We start from the raw sequence: 21,011 nt of genomic DNA, 5'->3' as shown, positions 1-21,011 counted from the left end.
ATGCCCCTCCACGTCCAGATGGCCAGCACTTCCGGGACAGGTGACATCCAGCACTGTGCAGGTTAGGGGTGCGGGCGGTGGGGGAAAGCTTGACCCCACTGTCGCCGTCCAGGCCCGTGCAAGCGCCGGTGTGGCTGTGTGCCCTGTGTAGGTGTGTGGGTCTCCCCTGGGGCCCCTGTGTGGCGTGCCCCCCCCCCTCCCGCCTTCTAGTCAGCGGGAGGCTGGTCAGAGACCAGGAACCCAGAGAACAACCTCCGGGGGTTCCATTCTCCGTAAACTGTGGTTCCACCAGCAACCATTAGGGGTCACTGTTGCATCAGCTACCATTGACAGGCAGGGGCAGGGCAGGGGTCCAGCGGGACAGGTGGTCCCGGCTGCCCACACTGCCCCTGCCAGCGGAGTGTAGGTGAGCTGTAACTGCTATGACGGAGATGGTCTCACACAGACTCGTGTCTACTCCACTCAGGCCTTAAGGAGCTGTGGTTTGCAGGGCACGAGGGCACCAAGCAAGCTCAGAAGCGCAAACGTCCCCAGACTCTGGGTCCGTGGCAGCGCGTGGCAGCGCGGGAGCCATGGCCCCGAGCCCAGGGTGCGGGAGACGCTGGTACAGGATGCTAAAATGTCCTGAGCCGTGACCAGCCCCCTCTGCCTCCATCGTCTTCACCAAGGCTTTAAGTCGTTTATCTTCAGCTCTTCCTGGCATAAGAGCCTGGAAATGGACTCCCCTGTGCTCCTTCAACACGCCTGCAGGGCATCTCTGCTTGTGGGTAATCTAAGGGAGCCAGACACACAGACTCTGCTCGCGGTCCCTGCCCTGGCTGGGGGGCGGGGGGGGGGGCGGGCGTCCAGCACGGACCGGTCATCAGGACCCCTCCCCCACCCCTTCATCTGTCCTCCGATGCCCGGGAGACGTCTGCCCGGTGGAAGCAGCGAGGGACGACCTAAAGATGAGGTGTGGGGGACGGTTGGTGAGGCTGGGAGACCAGAGACAAAGCTTCCTTGCCAGGCTCAGCCACCTCTGGCTGCCCGAGCGGCGGACACGGCCATGACAACCCGGGCTGTTAGGTCCTCGTGGAGGTGGTGTTTGACAGCCCAGTATTTATCCTGTATCGCGGCCTCAGGGTCACCGTGTCAAGTCCCCAAGAAGGGAAGGAGGAAGTTCAGCCAGTGTTAAGACCACATAGATGGAGAGATAATGGGCTCTCCGGGGACCAGGGCACAAACAGACCTCAGCATTTATTGTGCCTCCTTCAGTCTTCCCCTGAGAGGCCGGGGGTGGGGGGGCAGGAGTGAGGGCAGGGAGGAAGCAAGGCTTGAAGGATCAAAGCCTTAATCATCCTAGGGCAGGGGGGAGGTTGAGGGGAAGGGGCTGGGAGAAGGGGTGAATCTGCACCAAGGGATGCCCCTGGGGAGGAGGGCGGAGGAGCACCAAACTTGGGGGGTCCTGGGTGTGGCGAAGCAGGGGAGGAAGTGAGGGCAGTCTACAGGCTAGGAACCTGCTCACCCAGGTCTCTGGGTTCTCCCCACGCCCTCTGGTGTGTGGGGATGAGGGGAGGAGGGGGAACGTGGGGCTGAGAAGGGCATTCGTACGGACATCCCATCCCCCACCTCCACACGTGGACAGAGAGGGTTCCCGGCCTCATGCGGGTGCTCCTCTGGTTTTGAGTGTGTTGATGGTCCCAGAAGTCCACAGGACACCCAAAGCTGAGGCTGGGCGTCTCTGGACCCCACCTTCTGGGTGGGTGGGCCCCTCTCCCCAGGCTGGACTTCTTGTCCACTCTTCCTGCCGTGACCTTGCTGAGCTTCTCGTGGAGAAACTCAGACCCCTATGGGGAGTCTGCTCTGCCCCCTCTGCCCCCACCCACTCCCCCCTCTCCTGCTCCCTGGCCCAGCCTGGGCCGCCCCCATGACCCTTCTGAGCATGGGGTGGGGTGTGAGTGTCTGCACACCTCAGGGCCTCAAAGGTCGGGACCCTTCCTCCCTGCCCGTGGGAGGCCCGTCACCCAGAGAATAGGGTGGCCTCAGTGCCCCGGGCCCCCATTTTGGGGGCTGCAGTCTGAGGGAGCCCCTTCTGGGGTCGGTGGGGAGCCGGGCTCGGCCACGGGCAGTGGGGACACCCGGGCGCCCCGGCAGTCTGGGCTGTAGTAGAAGGAAAAGAGGCGGAAGGAGGGGGGCAGCTCCCCCCCGAATGCTGTCCAGGATGTGGGTGAAGGTGGGCCGCAGGCGTGGGTTCTGCTGCCAGCAGCGGCTCATCAGCTCCTGCCTGGGGAGGGGGGCAGCGTGAGAGGGCCAGCTGGTGCAAGGGGGGCGTGGGGGACTACATCGGGAGGGCCACAGGGGCGGAAATGGGGTTGTAGTGGGGACTCAGAGTGGGAAGGCTCAGAGCCGGGCACCGGTGGACATACAGCATCAGAGGAGGCGGGGCCACCGTCGTGGGGGTGGGGCAGGGCAGATGGCGGGCAGGGGGCACTCACAGCCGAAGGGGACAGCTCTCCAGCTCCTCCAGCACCCCACCATCCATGACAAACTTGAGCACCTGCTCGTTGGACAGGCCCTGGTAGGGCTGTTCAGCCAGAGTCGCGATCTCCCAGAGCACCACACCGAAGGACCTGGAGGGCACGCACGAGGGCCTGAGCCCAGCACCTTGCACGCCGCGCAGCGCACCCGGGCCCCTCCCCAGCCCCACCTGCACACCCCCTGAGCCCTCTGCTCCAGCCAGGCCCCACCAGACGTCCGAGTGGGTGGTGAAGATTCCGTCTTTGAGGGACTCGGGGGCCATCCAGCGCACGGGCAGCAGCCCCTTCCCGCCCTTGCGGTAATAGTCTGTCTCATACACGTCTCGGGTCATCCCGAAGTCTGCAAAGTGAGGGTGGACAGGTGTGGGGCCGCGGAAGGCCACACCGGCCCCGGCCCCGGCCCTCTCCCCCTGCGCAGCCCCCAAGAATCCTGGAATGCGGCGGCTCAAAGGACCTCAGAGATCATCCCACCGCAACCACCCCCTGGCCTTGGACGAGAAGCATGAGATCCAGGGTGGGGGGAGTGGCTGTTAGGGGCAGAGCTGGGGGCCAGGCCTGGATCTCCTAGTCTAGCTCAGGGAGGGTCACTCTACTCCTCAGGCTGCCCCTACCCGCTGCACCCTGCGTACCCCCGATCTTGACGGTGAAGTCCTGGGACACCATGCAGTTTCGGGCCGCCAGGTCTCGGTGCACGAACTTGTTGGCGGCAAGGTAGGCCATGCCATCTGCAATCTCACCAGCCATCTGGATCATGTCTCCCAGTGCTGGCCGCGGGAGCCCAGGGTTGTTCTAGAGCCAAGACAGGGGGCTGGTGAAGAAGGAACCCGAAGGTTGGACTCCTGCCCAAGGATTCCCCCACAACTGTGCCCAAGTCAATTCTAACTCTCCAGCCCCTTGGCCCAGGGTCTTTCTGGTCCCCACCTCTGCCTCAGGCCGCAAAGACCGAAGATGGCTCTTGAGGTCCCCACGGGTCATTAACTCCATGATGACCAGAGTTGGCTGGCCCTGAGACACCACGCCCAGGAGACGTACCTGGGACGGACAAAGAGCCTGGTTGCAGGTCCCCTCTCCTTGACCCACCTGGCCAAAGTACTGACCTGCTGTGACCACAACCTGACCCAGACACCAACCCTGACCCTAAACCCAACCATGACCACAGCCCTAATCCTGATCTAACAATGACCTTGACTCTAACCCATGAACTTGATCATAACTATCATTCCAATCTTCACAATTCACCCAACTCTGACCTTGGTCCCAATCATGATCCTAATGACACGGAGTATTGACCCCCAACCATGACTGATCCCAGCCCCAGCCATGATTCTGTCATGGTCTTACCATGATCCGGTTTTGAGTCCAGCCCTAACCATGACCTTTACCTCAATTAGGATCTTCGCCACAGTCCCAACCCCGACCTTAATGGTGCCCTGACCTCATCCTTGACCCTCCCTATCCGTCTTACCATACGACTTTCAGCCTAATTATGACCCTACCCCGGCATTGTCCCTGATCCTCCCTTACCACGTGGTGACACTTGAATGCCTTCATGACAGAGGCTTCCTTGAGGAACTCAATGCGTTCTCGTGGGCTGGCCAGCTCGTTCACCGTCTTCAGGGCCACGGGTGTGGACTCCTCTCCAGCCTCAAGTCCTTGTGCCAGTCCCTCGTATACCATCCCAAAGGAGCCCTGGCCCAGTTCCCGGATTATGGAGATCTGCTCCCGAGGCACCTCCCATTCATCAGGGATGTACACTGAGGGGAGGCGGGGGTCACGAGGCAAGAACACTGCTCTCTGCCACACCCCCGCCCACCTCTCTCCTCTCTGAAAGGGCTCGGGTCCCAAGGCTGCTTTCTCTAAGAAGGTCTCCTGGAAGTGTGGCTGTCCTCCCTCCTGTCTCCCTTTCCCACACACCTGTCCACCCACTCCCAGACCTACTGTCAGAGGCGCTGAAGTACTCCGGATTCACGGAGGCATACAGGGTGCTGTTTCTGCAAAGGGAGGTGAGGGGGTCAGGCTGGAAGTGTCCCCAGGAAGGAAGCAGCAAGGTCAGAGGACAAAGAGGAGGGAAGCTACTGACCACACCCCCATCCCTGATCAAGGGTGACCTTGGGGATCCCTACGCACTTTCTAAGTCCCGGCATCTGGGCTGTGACAGGCTGGGAATAGGGAGTGCCCTCAGGGGATGAGTTAGGGCTCTAGGGCGTCCTCTACTGTCTCCTCTACCATCCGCTGACTGCACACTGACTTTGTGATGAGGGCTCAGGGAGAGAAGGGGGATGGGAAACGGTAGGACTGGTCATCATCACCTCTTCCTGCCGTAGAAGAAACCGAGGGCAGCGAGAATGACAAGCAGCATGAGCCCCACGGGGGTGACAGTGAGAAGGACGTGCAGCCCCCCGGAGTCTTCCTCCTCTGGTGGTCAGAGGGCAGCAGACGGTAGGGTCAAAGATGGAGAAGTCAGAGCACAGGGGACGCTTCTCCTTTCACGATGGGCAACAGGAGCAGGGGGAGGAATGCGGTGGAGTGGCTGTGACTTCCGCAACTGGAGATGTGGCAGGGGCGGGGGGGGGGGCGGGGGACCCAAGCGGGGCTGCTGGGAGTACAGTCTGGGGCAGAGGCTATGCCAACCTGGGCCAGGGATGTAGAAAGCGATACTCTCTGTCCAGGATCCGTTGCCAGCCAGTGAGGTTGCCCGAACTCTGGCAGAGTAGTTTCCAGGGGGCAGAAGGGCCAGGTGGACCCCCCCAGACTTGGCATACCGCAGGCGGGACACACACAGCACTGTGGCCTCCTGAGGACAACACAGAACAGCTGTCTGGGAAGAGGATGGAGGCAAAAACTGGGGCCGGGTGGGGGGTCCCCTGGGGTACCTACCTCTCCCAAGCGGCGGTACTTGATTTCGTACTTGAGGATGAGTCCGTTGGGGTCCGGGGGTTCAAGCCAGCGCAGGAGGACACTGCTTTTGCCGGCTGCCTCCCAGGCCACCTTCCCTGGGATACCATCGGCTTCTCCTGTGGGAGAGGGCAGCAGGCAGTCCGGCCCCGGCCCCAAGTACTTCCTTTCACCTTCACGTTCAAACTCAAGGGGGCCACCCTGGGAGGTTTCAGGAAGCTCTAGGATATGCGGACTTGGGGACTAGGAAGGGTGAGCAGGCAGAGGCCCTGGTTACCGGGAGGTCGAACTCGCTAGTTGGCGCACTAATTGGGTAGAGTCCTTGGGGTCGGTGTGGGGGGTGGCTAGAGGTGTCGGGGGTCACCTACTGTGGGGCATGGTGCGCGCAAAGACGAAGGTGGCGGCGCTGCAGCCCACGGTGTGCGCCGCGTGGTTGCAGGCGTGGATGTCGATCCGATATTCCGTGAAGTGGCGAAGGCCACTCAGCACTGCGCGCTCCCGGGGCACTTTGTCCTCCTGGATCTCGAAATCCGAGTTGTTCCCCCCAAGCCGGAGGGCCCCGGCTGCCCGGCGGTGCCTCCCTGAGTCTCTGGAGAGTGCGCGAGTCAGAACCACGGCGGCGGCGGCCCGGGACCCCCGCCCCTCAGTCCCGCCCCGCTCACCTGTGAGGGCTCTTATTGATGGACGTCACCTTCCAGGGGGATCTGGGGAGACCAGGGACGGCGGGGTCGGCCCGGGGTCAGCCCCGCCCGCAGAGCGGCCCCACCCAGGCCCCTCCCCCTCCAGCTAGACCCTCCCCCGCGGCCCCGCCCACACCCCATCCAGCCAGACCCGCCCCCTCCGTGGCCCCGCCCCCCACACCTCCAGCCAGACCCACCCCCACGGCCCCGCCCACACCCCTCCAGCCACACCCGCCCCTCTGCGGCCCCGCCCACACCCCTCCAGCCACACCCGCCCCTCCGCGGCCTGGCCCTTCAGGCCCTCGGGGTGGGGGGGGGGGGTGGCGCGTCTCGCCGCACTTGGGGATTGTGATGGCGTTGTGCAGAAAGTTTTCGAACTTCTTCTGGAACGAGGCCTCTTGCGCCTCCAGCGGCGGCAGGACCTGCCCCGGAGGTGGGTGCTGGCAAGGGCAGCAGCCGGGCTCCGCCTCCGCTTGGAGTTCCGCGTCCTCCCGGTCGAATCGCGGGTCGCTGTTGCTGGTGGGCAGCCGCAAGCCTGGCGCGACGCAGGGAAAGGCAGTTAGACGCACGGCGCCCCGGCCCGCGTCCCAACCCCTCCGGCCCGCGCCGCTGCCCTGCGCACCGCGGTGGCAGTAGTCGTTCAGGTAGAGGTCGCCGTCCTCCGCCAGACGCTGCCACAGCACCAGGTAGTAGGTGATGTTCCCGTTGCGCTGAGTCGGTGGCTTCCAGCGCACCAGCAGGTGGGACGAGGAATTGGACGTGGAGATGACATCCTGGGGCACCGTGGGCGCTGGGGATGTAAGTAGGGTACAGCTGAGGGGCCGCGGATCCCCCTTTCAAACACCGTCTGGGAAGGGGCCCCTCTCTGGGGTCCAAGCCCCTCTCTTTCTCCCAAGGAATCAGTGACCCGCAAACTCCCTTTCCTGGCACTCAGAATCCAGGGCCCCCCGTTCCTCGAAGGCCTTTGAACTGGCTCAAATGTTCCCCCTGCGCTCTCTCCCACCCACAGCCTCCCTAGGACCCAGACGGATGCCCCCTATTCTTTCTAGGACTCTAACATCTGGCTTCCCAGTCTCTAGGGGCCAGGTGTTCAGTGACCCAGCTTCTCTATGTCTGGTGCCTGGGTTCCCTCATTCTCCTTCCGACCCAGGCACCTAGCTCCCACCCCCTTGGAAGTCCAGCCTACCCGCAGGCAGGGTTCGGAGGTAGACGATGGGGCTCTGGGCTCCTTGGTGGGGGCTGTCCTCAGCAGTGGTCAGTGTGATGGCCCGCACAAACACTGCGTACTGGGTCCAGGGCTTGAGGGGGGCTAGAGTCACCCCTGGCTCCTGGGTGCGGCTTAAGGGCAGCTCCACATCCAGCAGGTTCCAGCTCTGGGTCCCACAGGCATCTGGACCTATGTGCTCCGTGGCGTTCTGGAAGGGGCTGAACATCCCGACCCCTGGAACTGAGGGGTGGCTCAGCCCCACCCCAGTTTTTAGCACCCCCTCCTCTCTGAACCACCTGAAGACTGTTGTTACCATTCTTCCAGTAGGCGTGAAGGCACCCTGCTCTTTGGGGGCACTCACTGAGTGGGTCTGATCAGAGCTGGAATTGGGCCAGGAGTCACAGCCTGTCTCTGAGTGAGCACAGCCACAGCCATGCTGCAAGGCAGTGATGGTAGGGGAGCTTCGTGAAGGACTTCTAAGATTCTCTATCTTTTGAGCCCAGAGGCAGCTGGGTACAGTTGTGTAGATTGTGAACTGCACAAGCCAGGCAGGGTGTGCCAGGTACATTGCAGCCCATATTAGTGCTCCCCAAAGTGTGGTCTATGGATCAGAAGATTCGGCATTATCTGGGAGCCTGTTAGAAATGCAGATTCATGGGCCCTACCCAGGACTAAGTGAATCAGAACTTGTGTGTGTGTTGGGGGGGGGGGGCAGGGCCCAGGAATCTGTATTTACCAGTCTTCAGCTCCCCATGCTAGAGACCTTCACCTACCACTGAGACAGGCCACCCACCATTGACTCCCCACCCCCTTCCCCCAGCCAGGTCCTGTGCTAGTGGGAAGGTTAAGGCCTCTCAATTTTAGTTCCCAAGAATGACTTCCAAGCGAGGTGGTTCCCATCCTCTGTCTCCCTCCCATAGACGGGGAGTTCTCCTCACTGCTGCCCTCCCAGACTGCCCTCCCAGACCCACCCCTCTCTTCTAAGAATTTTAGTTTTGATTCCTAGCCATGCTTTTGGAGAAATCCTTCCTGTGGTCTAACCACTGGCCCTCCTGCGCTGGTCAGTACACTCTCTCGGAGGAAAAGAGCAGCCTGTCCTTGGCTGTCCCTGCTCCCTCCCTTCCTCCGGCTTTAATGAAATGCTGGCAAAGCTACGCATAAAACTGGCCAAATTAGTGGGTACTCCCCAAACCGCTGCTGGGGCAGGAGCATGTGGTCAGTACAGAACATTAGCATAGTGAATTGAAGTTTAATTATCCAAGCCTTCTCAGCGGGGCTCCTGTCCTAGTCTCTCGGAAGTCCTGACTGTCCTCTCCAGTTCACTGGTGAGGCGAAACTGAGGCACGGAGGGATGAATAAAGTGAGGGGAGAGCCAGACGTGGGCACTGCAAGCGAGTGCGACGTGGGGGTCTTGGCCCCTGGGTTCTCTACAGCCCCCCCGGAAAGCGCTCTGCCCTCACCTGACCGCTTTCGCGAAGGAATCGGCCGCGTCCGGGCCTGGCCCCGCCCCGCTGTGGCTCTGGCCCCGCCCACTCCAGCGCGGGCCCCGCCCCCGGCACTCACGACTCCTTGTAGTACACGATGAAGCTGAGCAGGTCCCGAGCCTCCAGCGGCTCGTAGCGCTCCCAGCGCAGCAGGATGCTGTCCGCCTGCGTCACGTTGGACACGAAGCGCAGGGTGCGAGTCTGGCCTGGGCGGGGCGGGGGGCCAACACCTGCTCTCAGCCGCGTTCGGCTCTGCCTGAGCCACCTAATTCTGAGACCCCACCCTGACCCCGCGGCACCCCCTCCCCCCACGCGGCCTCCGAAGCGGACGTAACTAAGGGTCAAGCGCCCCCTGCCTCCCGGGTGCGTGTCTGGTGTGTTTCAGCGCGCGCGCGCCTGGGCTTTGCGCGGGTCGTGTCTCCCCGGGGTCGGGGTGTCGGGCCTCACAGGCAGCGCGGTCTCCGTTGGTGCGGGGGTTGATCTCGGCCTTGTTTTGGCGTCCCCGCGTGCCGGTCACCTCCTCCAATCGGTAGATGTGCTCCAAGCAGAGGCGCGGGTTGAAGGCGAAGTAAATCTTGCCCACGGGAATGGCGAGCCCCGCAGCCACCCAGGACCCCAGCTGCTGTAGGTTCTGGTTGTCCAGCACGTACAGAGTGTAGTTCCTGGGGGAGGCCAGGGGACCTTGCTCTGCACGAGAGGTGGGGGCAAGGGGGGGGGGGGGGGTGCCTTATGGGTTCCTCCTGGAGGGGCTGTCCGTGCCGGGGGGCACAGGGAAGAAGGGGCACTCAGTCTGGGGCTCTGCCTCTCCAGCTGCAGTGGGGGTACCCCCGGGGGTCCGTGGCTGTTCCAGGGAGACATGAAAAACCGCTTGGTGGGACGGTAATTTAAAACATTCTCTGTACGTTGACAAATCCTGGCTACCTTACAGGTAGGCCTTGACTGGTCGGTGGTAGGGATGGGTTCAAACCGAGGCAGTCTTGCTCTGCAGCTGAGAGCATCGGATAACAATATTAGCCAACCTACGTAGAGCCTGGTGTCACTGTAATTTACATAGTACGTACTGTGTTCTAGGCACTGTTGTGTTTCATACATAACAATGTAAGTCGTATTCACAACAGCCCTAAGAAATAAGTAGTGTTCTATCAACCCCATTTTACAGAGAAGAAAAATTGAGGCCCAGGGAAGTTAAGTAACCTACCCGGTGTCACGCAGATAGTACGAGGCAGAGCTGGTTCCGGAGCCCATGCTCTTTGCTGCTGCTTTGGGAGTGTTAGGGACAAGGAGGTGTGACAGAGGGATCAGGTCAGAGGCTGTTTCTGACCCCTTACCCGTCCACCATGGCGTCTCCCCGGATTAGTTTGAGGTTCTTGAAAAAGCCCAGGGACACGAGGGCGAAGGAGTGCTTGATTTTGAGGAAGCCGGTGATGGTCTCTATCAGCCCTAGGCTGTGCTGCAGCTCCAGCTCTAGGTTGTCTGCAACAGGGGAAGACAGGGCCAGAGCAGGACGGGAGGTGACAGGTCTGCATGGGGTGGGGGAGCAGGGCGCGTTGCTGGATGGGGGCGCAAGGAGGGGGCCCCTCAGGACCGGGACCCGGGGTGGTGGACAGTGGTGCCTTAGCTGGGTCCCTGTAAGGAGGGGGCACGGCCGGGAGGGAGGTGTGGCCTGGGGAAGGTACTAACAGCCCTGGCGAAGATTGACGATGAGGCTCCCCTCCACGTGGGTGCAGCCCACCAGATCCTGTGCGGCCTGGATGGAGTCGATGGTCTTGGTGCCCACCTTGCACTCTTTGGGGCACAGCCCCTCACACTTGCGGCAGAATATGCTGGCAGGGGCAAGTGGAGGGTGCAGAATGAGCCCTGGGCCAGCGTGGAGAGAGCCCCCCACCCCCTACACTCACCTGCTGCCATTGCGCGTGAAGCCCGGAGGGCACTGGGCCAGGCAGCGGCCCTGGTGGATGCCGAAGGTGGAGGCGCGGCCGGGCGCAGAGCGCAGGCGGGCGCAGTGCTCCGCCGTGACGCAGCGCCAGGACTCGTGCTGGTAGGTGCCTGGGGGGCAGGCGCGGTGGCAGGCACCCTGGAAGTGGAGGTGGCGGCAAGCGACGCAGGCACGGGGGTCTTCCGGCCGGCTGCAGCCCCCCAGGCATTCGACGTGGCAGCACTCACCCCCAGCGGTGCAGGCCAGCCCATGGGGACAGGGACACACTGCGGACAGAGGGCCGTGTCAGGCCCGGCCCCTGCCCCCTGGGCTCCGGTGCCACCCCTCCCCCTGGGATAACGCTCTTAGTCCGCACCCAAATTCCTCCCATTCACATGGCACAGGGTTGCTGGCTCTCTTTTCCTCAGGTGGGTTCTGAGGACAAGGACCACGGTCCCCCTGTGTGGCTCCCCACCTCCCACGGCGCCTGGCCAGGGACGTCAGAACTCAGGGCAGAGCCGCGACCTCGTCCACCACGGCTGCTTCTGCCCCGCCTGCTGTCCTGTCTGGGCCTGGTGCTCAGATCGTCACCGGGCCTGGTGCCAGGGGGAGCCTGCCAGCTTCTCCCGGGCACCGAGGCCCGGGGCCAGGGGGCCTGGGAGCGTGTGCGAGGTGGGGCCGCCGCTGGCCATTTCGCCCGTGCCCTGCCCACACCTCCTCCCCCCTCCCCAGCTCTCTGCCCTGGGCAGGAGGCGGCTCCAAGCAGCAGCGGGTGGGTTTGGGGCTGGGGGCCCAAGGCCTGTGAACCGTGCGTGGTGGCAGCTCGCTGTCTGTGGCAGCGGGGTGTGCGGGGGTCAGCCAGGGCGTGTTGACACTGTACACGAGAGAGGATGTGAAGCAGCCGTGTTTACAGCCAACACGGAGGCACCGGGGAGCTGGGGCCCGGCAGATACAGCGGGGGTCTGGTTACTCTTCTGCCCCGAAGCAGAGGCTTTGGGGTGACGGAGCTGACCTCCCTGTGGCTGGGGACCCCAGATCTGCTCCGAGCCTCTGAACGGTCCTCCTTTTCTCCCCCGTGAACTCCGCCTCCTCCCCCCATCATCCCTCCTTATTTCACTTCCCTGCTTCGCTCCACTCCCTTCCCTCCTTCCGTTTTCTCTCCGTGCACCTGACTTGCTAGACTGGATCCCACCTGACAGCCTGCCTTGTGCCTCCCGCCCGTGCTGCAGCCACTTTTATCGGGACAGAGAACACCCACCATGACCCAGGCACTGCCCTAACTAAGAATTATGGAATAGCTCACGTAAGCCACCTCGGTTACCTAACTGTTCCGAGCCTCAGTTTCCTCATCTGCAAACTGGGAATAACAAAGATGGCCTGCCTCACAGGACGGGTGAGAACGAAGGGGGTCCGTGCCGGCCGAGCGAGGACGCGCGCCGTCCTGTGGCCACCGGCCCGCCTGCCCCCACCCTTCCGGTGTCGTCCCCCCCCCCCCCCCCCGCCGCCCCGTCGTGTTCTGGGCCGGCGCCCACCTCGCTGGCAGTGGCTGGAGGTCCAGCATCTGTAGTCGGTGTGCCCGCCAAAGGTGGTCCTGGCGCAGGGCTCGCCGCTGGCGCCCAGCACGCCGGGACACACGTCGGCGCACTCCTCGCCCAGCTTGTTGCCCACGATGTGGTTGGCCCCGGGGGCCGGCTGCAGCAGGCCCCAGTCAATGGTGGACAGGTGGCAGAGCTCCTGGTTCTTCTCGACGCGCACGGCCCCCCGCAGCACGGCCCCCAGCGCCGGCAGCCCCACGTCCCGCAGGTGCGGCATCTCGTAGACGACCAGCGCATAGCCCAGGAAGAGGCGGGCCCCGCGGACCACCGCCAGGTTGGGGAAGAGGTCCCGCAGGCTCTCCAGGCCGTAGACACGGAAGAGGAGCAGGTAGTCCGTGACCTGCGTGAGGCGCGGGAAGCTGAGGCCGCGGAAGTCCTCGCCGGTGGCCGTGAACATGAGCAGGATCTGCAGGTGGCCCTCCACCACGCTGCAGTTCTCCAGCCGGCGCAGCTCCGCCACCTCCGAGCGGATATCCAGGCTGGGGCACACTGTGGGCACAGGCGGCACGCGGCCGTCAGTGCGGCGTGGGCTGGGCTCCCCGTCGCGCCCTGGGGGACCCTCTGGGAGCGGGACACGGCGTGGGAGCAGGGCTCCGCCGTGGCGGTGGGGCGGCCTCCTCCCTGGGCCTCACAGGCCTCATGGCGGCTTGAAGGACGGGCACCCGACGGGTCAGCGTGGGCCAGAGTGAGCTCCTCCCTCCCCAACCTGCTTCGTTCCTGCGGTGACGGTGACGGTGAAGAGTCCTTCCCTCCACGCCCCCACCCCCAGAGCCTGTGGGCTCCACCTGTAAATGACAGCACATCCAATGCTCAGTCACCGCCTCCGCTGCTGGCACCGTGCCCTTCTCCTGGATTGACAGCAGTGGCCTCCCAGATGGCCCCCCACCTCCGCCCGCGTCCCCTCCCGGTCTCTTCACTCTATAGCCAAAGGGATCGTCTCAAAACAACTGGGGTGACCTTCCTGCGCTGCTCACAACCCCCTGGCGGCCCGCATCTGATTAAAAGCTCAAGTCCTTAGGGGGCTTGCAAGGCCTCTGCAGCCTCTCTGACTTCAACCCCTTTGCCTCTCTTCCTCAGCCGCACTGACTTTGTTTTGCTGGTTTTTCAAACAAGCCAGCCAAGCTTCTGCTCTGAGGTCTTTGCACATTCTGTTCCCTCTGGCTAGAGTGCTGTTCCCTGTATGCGGTCCTTCACCTTCTTTAAGTCTCTGCTCAGATGTCACCTCCTCAATGAGGACTTCTCTGACCATCCCTTTAAACACTCCCTACCCCCCTTCCTACTTAACTTTTCTCCTTACATCTTAACGTTGGCTAATGTCTGAGTTACTTATTTTGTTTACGGTAAGCTCCGGAAGGGCAGGGATCTTTGTGTAGTTCATTGCTGTATCCTTGGTGCCTGGCACAAAACTGGTGCTCAGCAAGTATGTGATGAATGAATGGATTCTGTGACTGGGACGCAAAGCCTCACACCTCCCGCTTCCCTCCCAGGCCTAAGGGAGCCGGATGTCTGGTCCCCTCACTGGTTTACTCTCGAAGGGACGTCCGTGGCTCCCCACTGCCGAAAGTTCAAGTGAAAATTCCTCGGCCTGATATCCAGGGGGCTGATAAACGGGTCCTCGCTAATGTCTCCAAGCCTCAGGAGGGTTCCCGGGCCTGGCCACACACTCAGCTCTTGTCCTGCGAACCTCAGGTCGAGCCCGTCCGTCCCCGATCCTCTGACCTGAGTTAGTCACTTCCCCCTTCGGGCTGGCCAGTTCTGGCTCTAGCACCCACCGGAACACCTGGGGCCTCACCCCACAACTGTTGTCCACATTTTTGTCACCCCTCCAAGGACGGGATCTCCCGAGGGTGGCCCTTGTTAGTCGGCACCGAGACCGCGGTGCTCCGCTCAGGGCTGCGTCCACCGGGCACTCAGGGGCCATGGTTTGAACTGGTGGACATCTGGTTCCCAGATCCACTCCTCCCCCGGGGACCGGGGTGTGCCTGGCTTCTTCAGACCCACTTTCCTTCCTCTCCCCAAGGCACCTGAGACGGGCCCCCCGACTGGGCTGGATGCCTGGCCCATGCACTCTCATTTGCTCCAGAGGATACCTTCCAGGCTGGAGGATTCGAGTCTATTCTTCGGCTCGCCAGTCATGTCCTGCTAGGCTCTCTGGATCCTGCTCCCCACTTCCTGCCTGGCTCTCGGCAGCACCGCACCCCCACACAGACCCAGGCCCAGCTCCTGGTAGCGGGCAGGCAAGGTTGGCTCCCTGAGGCTTGCATCACACCTTCTCCCTGTTGTCATTAATGGTCCCTGTGCTTGGCTCTGCACAGCTGCTGTGTGTGTGTGTGTGTGTGTGTGTGTGTATGTGTGTACATTCACATGCACAAAAAGAGGGAGAGAATGAGAAAACACTTCTAGCCCCTCCAGGCAAAGGCCAATCAGGCTCTCCAAGGCGCCCACATGCCACTTCTCATCATGCCCCGGCCTCTCTAGGGCTCCCCTGATGGGAGTCATTTGGAAAAACAAATCTACGACCTTCACAGATTAACCCCTGCCTGCCTGCCTTCAGGACCTGGCCCTGCGCAGAGCTGTGCTGGGAAGAGGACATCTGGGTCCCCTGATCAAACAACCAAACACCACGCCCCACCCCCTCCCAGGGACGTGCTCCCCTCCTGACAACCGGGCTCACGGCTGGCATCTGTGTGCCCTGTCCTGGCCCGGCAGTGGGGGAGGGGCTGTCCCTCGCCTGCAGTGCCTTCCCCACCAGCACTCTTCAGGGGACCCCCAACCCCAACCCTTTGCAGCTCCCCTCTGTCTCTGTAGGAAAGGGAGACTCTGACCTCCTCCTGGAAGCCTCCCATCTGAGGGCGCCACGGGGCCCCTGGGGGGGGGGGCACGGAGCAGTGGACCCGCCACCCCCAGCTGCCTCGGTCTGGAAGGGAACGGTGGGACTGGGGAAGGGCACGCTCTTAATCCTTCCCGCTTTGGAATCTCGCACATTCAGTGTCTTTTCCTCCCCTGCTAGGCTCCCCACACCCGCATGGGGCCTCTTGGTCTATGTGGTCCTCCCCTCCCCAACTCTGCACATAGGAAGGGTCTGGCCTGGGCCCAGTGGATTGGCCCTAAGTGTGGGGGACATGGGACAAGGCCCTGGGACAAGCGCTCAGGGCCCCAGTCCAGCTTTCCCTCTCAATTCTCTGAACCTCAAGTTTCCTGTCTGCACAATGGATTCATTACTTCATGGTGCCTAGTTCTCAGCTACCCATCCCTCCCTGCACCCGAGAAACGACCCCTGAGACTCTCCTCCTCATGCTGTTCTCTGGGAATGCACAATGGAGAAGATCTCTTCATCTCTCTGTTTCAAGGTCCTTCTCACATCGCAGGGGGCTGAGGGGGAAACACGGTTATGTGGGGGAACTAACTTCTCTTCCTGGTGGGAAGTCCTGAGAGCCGCTCCCCGTCTTCATGGTGTAGGTAAACAGATGTTTGGCCTCCCAGCTGGCTGGGGGGGTGTGGGAGGGGGGAGATGGGGCTCCAGGAGGCAGCGCTGGGGGACTCACCCTCTAGTGTGTCCAGGCCAAATCCCAAGGAGAGATGGATCGCAAGCAGGCATGCGACCCCCGGGCACAGGCTGGGCGCTGCCATCGTCCCAGGCCTGCCTCGTGCCCACTCCTGGCTTCTGCAGCTGGCTCGGGGAGGAGCAGGGTCTGGCAGGACCTAAGGGACACAGACATGCAGGCTTCAGAGGGGAGGGGAGGGTGGGGGCCCACGGGCGCGGGGGTGGGGGGCGGGGGGGGGAATCTCAGAGGGAAAAAGGGAATGAGAGCCACAGAGACACAAAGACAGTGACAGGCAGCTGGAGACAGACTCGGTCTGAACCCAGAGACCGAATGATGAGGGCAGAGATGCAGAAAGCAGGAGAGGAGGCTCAGAGAGGCCTCCGAGAGGGAGAGTCAGGCAGGGTGCAGAGCAAAAGGCAGTCCGCGAGGCCTGCCAACCCGGAGCCGGCGCGGCGAGGAAGCCCGGGGAGCCCGCCCACGAGAGCGGCGCGGAGTCGCCCGGGAGAAAAGTCCGGAACCCCGCTGGGCGGCTGGGCGCCCGAGCGAGCGTCGGGGGGCCGCACGGGGCCGCGGTATCACCGGGCGCTTCGTGGCCGCGCCCAGCTCCCGCCCTCCGCGCCCCGGGGCGCAACGGATTGGCTTGCTGGGACCTCCGGGCTCTCTCCGCCCTTCCCGCCAAGCCAAAATATTTAGCCTGACAACTGAGGGGGGACAGGTCTGTTGGGGAAATAAGGCCAAATACAGGGGGATGGTAGGAACGAGGTCGCCCATCGCCCCTGCGGACTCACTCACGTGGGGCCGCGTGTGCCGGCTGGAGTTGGGGTGGGGGGCGGGGGTAAGTTCTGCCGCCCTGACACCTGCTGGGCGACTTCTGGCGGCCACGACCCGGCCGGGCGAGCCTGCTGGAACCTGGCGGGAACGCGAACCGTGTGCTGAACATTCAAGCTGTTCGCCTCTCCGAGGCCCTCGCCGCCCCCTGGGGGGGCCGCCGCCTCCGCTTTCGCGCGAGGATCCGTCCCAGCCAAGTCCCTCGGTTCCGACCCAGATCCTGGGGGCCCACCTCTGTCCAGTCGCCTTCCCAAAGCGGGCCGCCGGTCGGTCGGTCGGTCGGTCGGTCTGTCCCCGTCCCGGGGCTGGGGCACAGTCTGCGCTGAGGGCCTGGCGACCCCTCTAGGTGGGTTTGGTTGGCGCGCTCCCTGCGGCCCTCGCCTGCCCTCCCGGCCGAACCCCTCCTCCCGGACCCTCTTCCTCGCCCTCTACTGCCTCCTCCCCGGCTTGAGACGGGCGGGTTCCGGCGGCCACCGGGGTGGGAGGGGCTGGGGATCCCGGGGCTTTCCGGGTGCGCGACCTCCTAGGACCGAAGGGTCCCCAGCTCCACCCGCGGGCGGCTCCCGGGTCCGAGGAGCTAAGAGAAGATCTATTAATTTCTCCGCGCAGAAATCGATGCTCTTGTCAGGGCGGCGATCGATGCCAGCCCAGCCCGGCGGGGCCCCACCCGGCCTGGGGCCCGGCGCTGGCCGGCCGGGGTCAGGGGCCGCCGCTGGGGCCTGGGGCGCAGCTCTGGGGGGCTGCAGACCGCGCCCCCAGCCCCGCGGAGCGCACTCTGCGCGCGCGCCTCTAGCGCCACCCTGTGGTCTCCTGAAAGCGGGCCTCCCGGCTCCTTGGGGCGCTCCGGCCGTTTTGGGGCGACGCCCTCCCTCTCCTGTTTTCTTCCCCCAGGTCCTGCGTTTGGTCTTTTTGGGGTCCCTTCCCCTTTCTTCCTAGGCCTTAGGGAGTGTTTCACCTTCTTTATCCCCAAGTGACATCGTACACTCCCTCAGGGGCGCGCATCGTGAGGAGATCTGAGGCCGGGGGGCTGGCGGGGATGACCCCGACGGTAACCTTGCCCTCGCCCTGTCATCTCTCCTCCCCCTAAAGGCAGCTGCTTTAGGCTGGGAGAAATAACGGATCAACTTCCCAGCCCTCCCCCACCCCCCCACCCCAGCAGACACCTCTAAGGAGTTCTCTCTGGAGCCGGGGGTCTGGGGAAAAAAGGGGGCGCCGCGTCCCCCGAAAGGGGTGGGGGCAGCCTCGGGGCTGAGGAGCCGAGGGGCGGGGGTGGAGCCGGAGGGGGCAGGGCGGGGCGGGGCGGGCCGCGGGCCCCGCCCTTTCCCGGCGGCTGGGTCTTTAACGCGGCAGGCGCACGTGTCGGGGGAGGCCCGGCGGCCGCGGCTGCGAGCGCACGGACGGCTGCCGGCGGCGCGATGCTGCGAGGCGGACGCGGGCCGCGGGGCGGGCACGGCCGGGCCGCGGGGCCGGGCAGCCTGCTGGCCTGGCTGATGCTGGCGTCCGCGGGCGCCGCACCCTGCGCGGACGTCTGCTGCCCCCACGGCCCCTCGGGGCTGCGCTGCACCCGGGCTGGGGCCCTGGAGAGCCTCCGCCGCCTGCCGGGCGCTGAGAACCTGACGGAGCTGTGAGTGTCCGGCCGGCGGGGCGGGGCGGGGCGGGGCGGGGGGGGGGGGGGGGGAGCGGACGGGTGTAGCCGTAGCCCCGAGGGCGCAGACTCCCCTCGGGCCTGCCGGGCCCGGGAGGGGCGGGCGCGGCGGGAGGCTGCACCTGGCGGCGGCTCCCACCGCGGCGACCGTCTGGAGGGAGCACCGCGGTGCTCAGTGCGGCTGGGGCGAGGGGGCTGTCCGTGCACCGGGCCTGGGGGAGCCCAGCCGTGTGGAAGCGGCCTTCTGGAGATCAGACAGGAGCCCAAGCTCTGCCTCCTGGAGGTGGGAGTGGGGGGAGGGTGGCTAGCTGCGGGGAGTCCCTAGTTTCAAATCCTTACCGCCTTGTCCCCTATCCAGGGGGAAACTAGCCCCCACCCCGTTCTGGGTCATGACCAGGCAACGCTGGGGGTTGAGCTGGTGGAGGTGGTGAGGAGCGTAGCTTGGTGAGGTGGTCCAGCTCTCCTCTCCCCATTTCCACCTTGCCGTGGCCTCACCACCCCTTGATTCCGAGGTGGAAAAGGAGACCCCTGGCCTCTCTGTCCCTGTCCTGACTCCCTTTCCACCCTCCTCCCCCTACCTGGGTCAGAAAGTCAGGGTTCTTGTTGAGACACTCTCCTCCTTTCAGGGCCCCAGACTGGCAGAAAGCTCCAGCATTCTGCAGTGCTCTGATGTCCTGCAGCACTTGGTTACAAAATACTGGAGTACTCCCTAGCAGCTGGTGAACCTATGGGGGTACTCTGTAGAAATACCTAGAGGTCCCCAAGCATCATCACATGGTGATGGCTGGAAAAGACTTGAATATCCCACGGGACTGGTGGGGGGCCGGCAAGACTTCTAGAAGAGGGGAGGAACTGCTAGAAAAACCCTCCTCCTGGGGCCTGGGGCTTAGAGGGCGGGTGAGGAACCCTGGCCTCAGGCAGCGACGGGTTGGAAGGCGTCCGAGGCGGGAACCGTCGTCGTCGTCGTCGTAGCTGTCTGGAAGTTACTTGAGCAGCCTGTGATAATTGGCAGTGAGTTACTCCGGTATCTTGTGGTAATTAACGGGAAGGTCCTCAGTCTCTCTCTTTAATGGCCCTAGGGAGACCAGGAGGAGACGAGATGATGGCCTTGTCTTGGTCTGGGCCTAGGTCTCTGCGTGATGGGAGGGGCGCGGGATCCAGGCCGCCACCGCTGGTCCAGTCCACTCAGTGCCCTGTGCCTTCACATCGGGGCCCAGGCTGCTGAATGTCCCCTCTCGCCCCGGTTCCCTGCCAGGCCCCAAGTGGGTCCAGCCCTGGGGGTGGGGTGGGGGTAGGGGACAGGCTGGGCCGGGGACTAGGAGGTGCAGGGTGGGGAGAGGGGATGTCCCTCAGGGTGGGGCAGCGGCCTGACCCCCTGCCTCTGCCTGCATGCCCCCTCCCCCTCCCCTCCCTCGCCCGCAGAGCTAACAAGGAGATAATGGACTCGAAAAGACAGATTGATTATGAATCCAAACGAATGAGGCAGCTTTGAGTGTGCCGCCTGACAGCTTGCACACAGCCACCACCCTCCCTGGGTGCCCACAGCTCTCTATAAACCCTGTGAGCAGGGACCTACTCTCTCCTACCGTCACTGGAGATTGTCCCCTAGGCCTCAGGGGCCGGAGGGCCTGATACCTGGCTGTCCTGCTGGAGCCCCGGCTGGGGAGGGGGTCCGTTATGCTGGCTGAGCCCCGTTCCTATAAGCGAGGGAAAGTGAGAGGGTAGAGGAGGGGATTTCTGAGAACAGGCAGTGAGTCAGGGGCCCCTGGCATGGGGGGGGGGGGGGGGGGGGATACACTGACGTGCCACTCCAGGGCAGCTGAGTTCTCAGGAACTCCCTGGCATGCCGAGTCCAGAAGGATCCAGAAGCTGGGCAGGGCCCAGGGCGTCAGCAACCCCCAACTCCACATGCAGGGCCTTCTGTCCCGGCTCCCTATCTCGCTTTCTCTGGCGCTCTGTCCTTATCTGTCTGTCTGCCTGTCCTTATCTGTCTTTCTCCTTGCCTGTGTCTCTCTCTGCCAGTCTCTTCCTGTTTGTTTTCTCCTTTTCGGTGTCTCTGTTCCCCTCTTTGTTTTTCTGCCCCCCTCCTTGAGCCTTCCCACCACTATCTCGCCAGGTAAGCCAGCCAGTCTGTGCCTCTTCCCCTGTCACCAGTCTCCATCCTCCCGTTGCCCCTCTCCCCCTTTTTGGGTCCCTGCTGGGGCAGGCAGGAGCTCAAGGGGTCCCTGGCCAACAGCCTTGTGCCTCTGGCTTGCTCTGCTGAAAGGTGTGTGTGGGGGGGGTTAGGAATTGCTGCTTGAGTAGGGAGGGGCTGTGGCTTTGAGGAGAGGGTGGGGCGTGTATGTGTGTGTGTGTGTGTGTGTGTGTGTGTGTGTGAGCGTGCGTGTGCTGCAATGTGGGTCAGCGCAGATGGTGAATGTGTGTTTGGGAACACATATGTGCATGACCACACGGCTTCCTCTGTGCTGGGGGGGCAGTGGCTGTGGTGAGCCTAGGCCCTTGGTGGAAGCAAGAGGCAAGTGTTTCTGCGGGGACCCCCCACCTCTGACACGTGCACGACCCCCCATTTCTGACATGTGCAGGATCCCCATTTCTGACACGTGCGGGACCCCCCATATCTGAGCAATTGTGGGACCCCCCATTTCTGAGCATGTGCGAGACCCCCCATTTCTGACACATACGGGACCCCCCATTTTTGAGC

The 21,011-nt window shown here is 63.5% G+C and overlaps 2 protein-coding genes and 1 long non-coding RNA gene across 3 annotated transcripts in view; 2 read left to right on the top strand and 1 right to left on the bottom strand.

Moving 5' to 3' along the window:
* Positions 1-1,939: 1,939 nt before the first annotated feature.
* On the bottom strand, positions 1,940-16,010 carry INSRR (insulin receptor related receptor). The gene is given in 22 exon segments (XM_049634769.1): positions 1,940-2,183; positions 2,185-2,263; positions 2,475-2,609; positions 2,727-2,856; positions 3,146-3,305; positions 3,438-3,548; positions 4,041-4,270; positions 4,455-4,507; positions 4,826-4,931; positions 5,148-5,310; positions 5,394-5,530; positions 5,780-6,000; positions 6,074-6,115; positions 6,431-6,881; positions 7,278-7,516; positions 8,862-8,988; positions 9,230-9,444; positions 10,111-10,255; positions 10,463-10,605; positions 10,681-10,984; positions 12,230-12,781; positions 15,838-16,010. Coding segments are annotated over 22 exon segments (3,990 nt in total). The 5' UTR covers positions 15,923-16,010; the 3' UTR covers positions 1,940-2,021.
* On the top strand, positions 6,805-13,606 carry LOC125925659 (uncharacterized). The gene is made up of 2 exons (XR_007458893.1): positions 6,805-6,889; positions 11,927-13,606. It is a non-coding gene; the product is annotated as an uncharacterized LOC125925659 (long non-coding RNA).
* Positions 16,011-18,080: 2,070 nt separating the features above from the next.
* Positions 18,081-21,011, top strand: part of NTRK1 (neurotrophic receptor tyrosine kinase 1) — an 18,974-nt gene continuing 16,043 nt past the window's right edge. Inside the window, exon 1 of the mRNA XM_049634770.1 lies at positions 18,081-18,289. Within this exon, the coding sequence (XP_049490727.1) occupies positions 18,081-18,289 (209 nt within the window). The remainder of the gene's footprint in view (positions 18,290-21,011) is intronic.

Source organism: Panthera uncia, chromosome F1 (assembly GCF_023721935.1).
Source record: "Panthera uncia isolate 11264 chromosome F1, Puncia_PCG_1.0, whole genome shotgun sequence".
NCBI lineage: Eukaryota > Metazoa > Chordata > Mammalia > Carnivora > Felidae > Panthera > Panthera uncia.
Note: the sequence above shows the minus strand (reverse complement) of the source record. Positions and strands in the feature narration are given on the sequence as shown.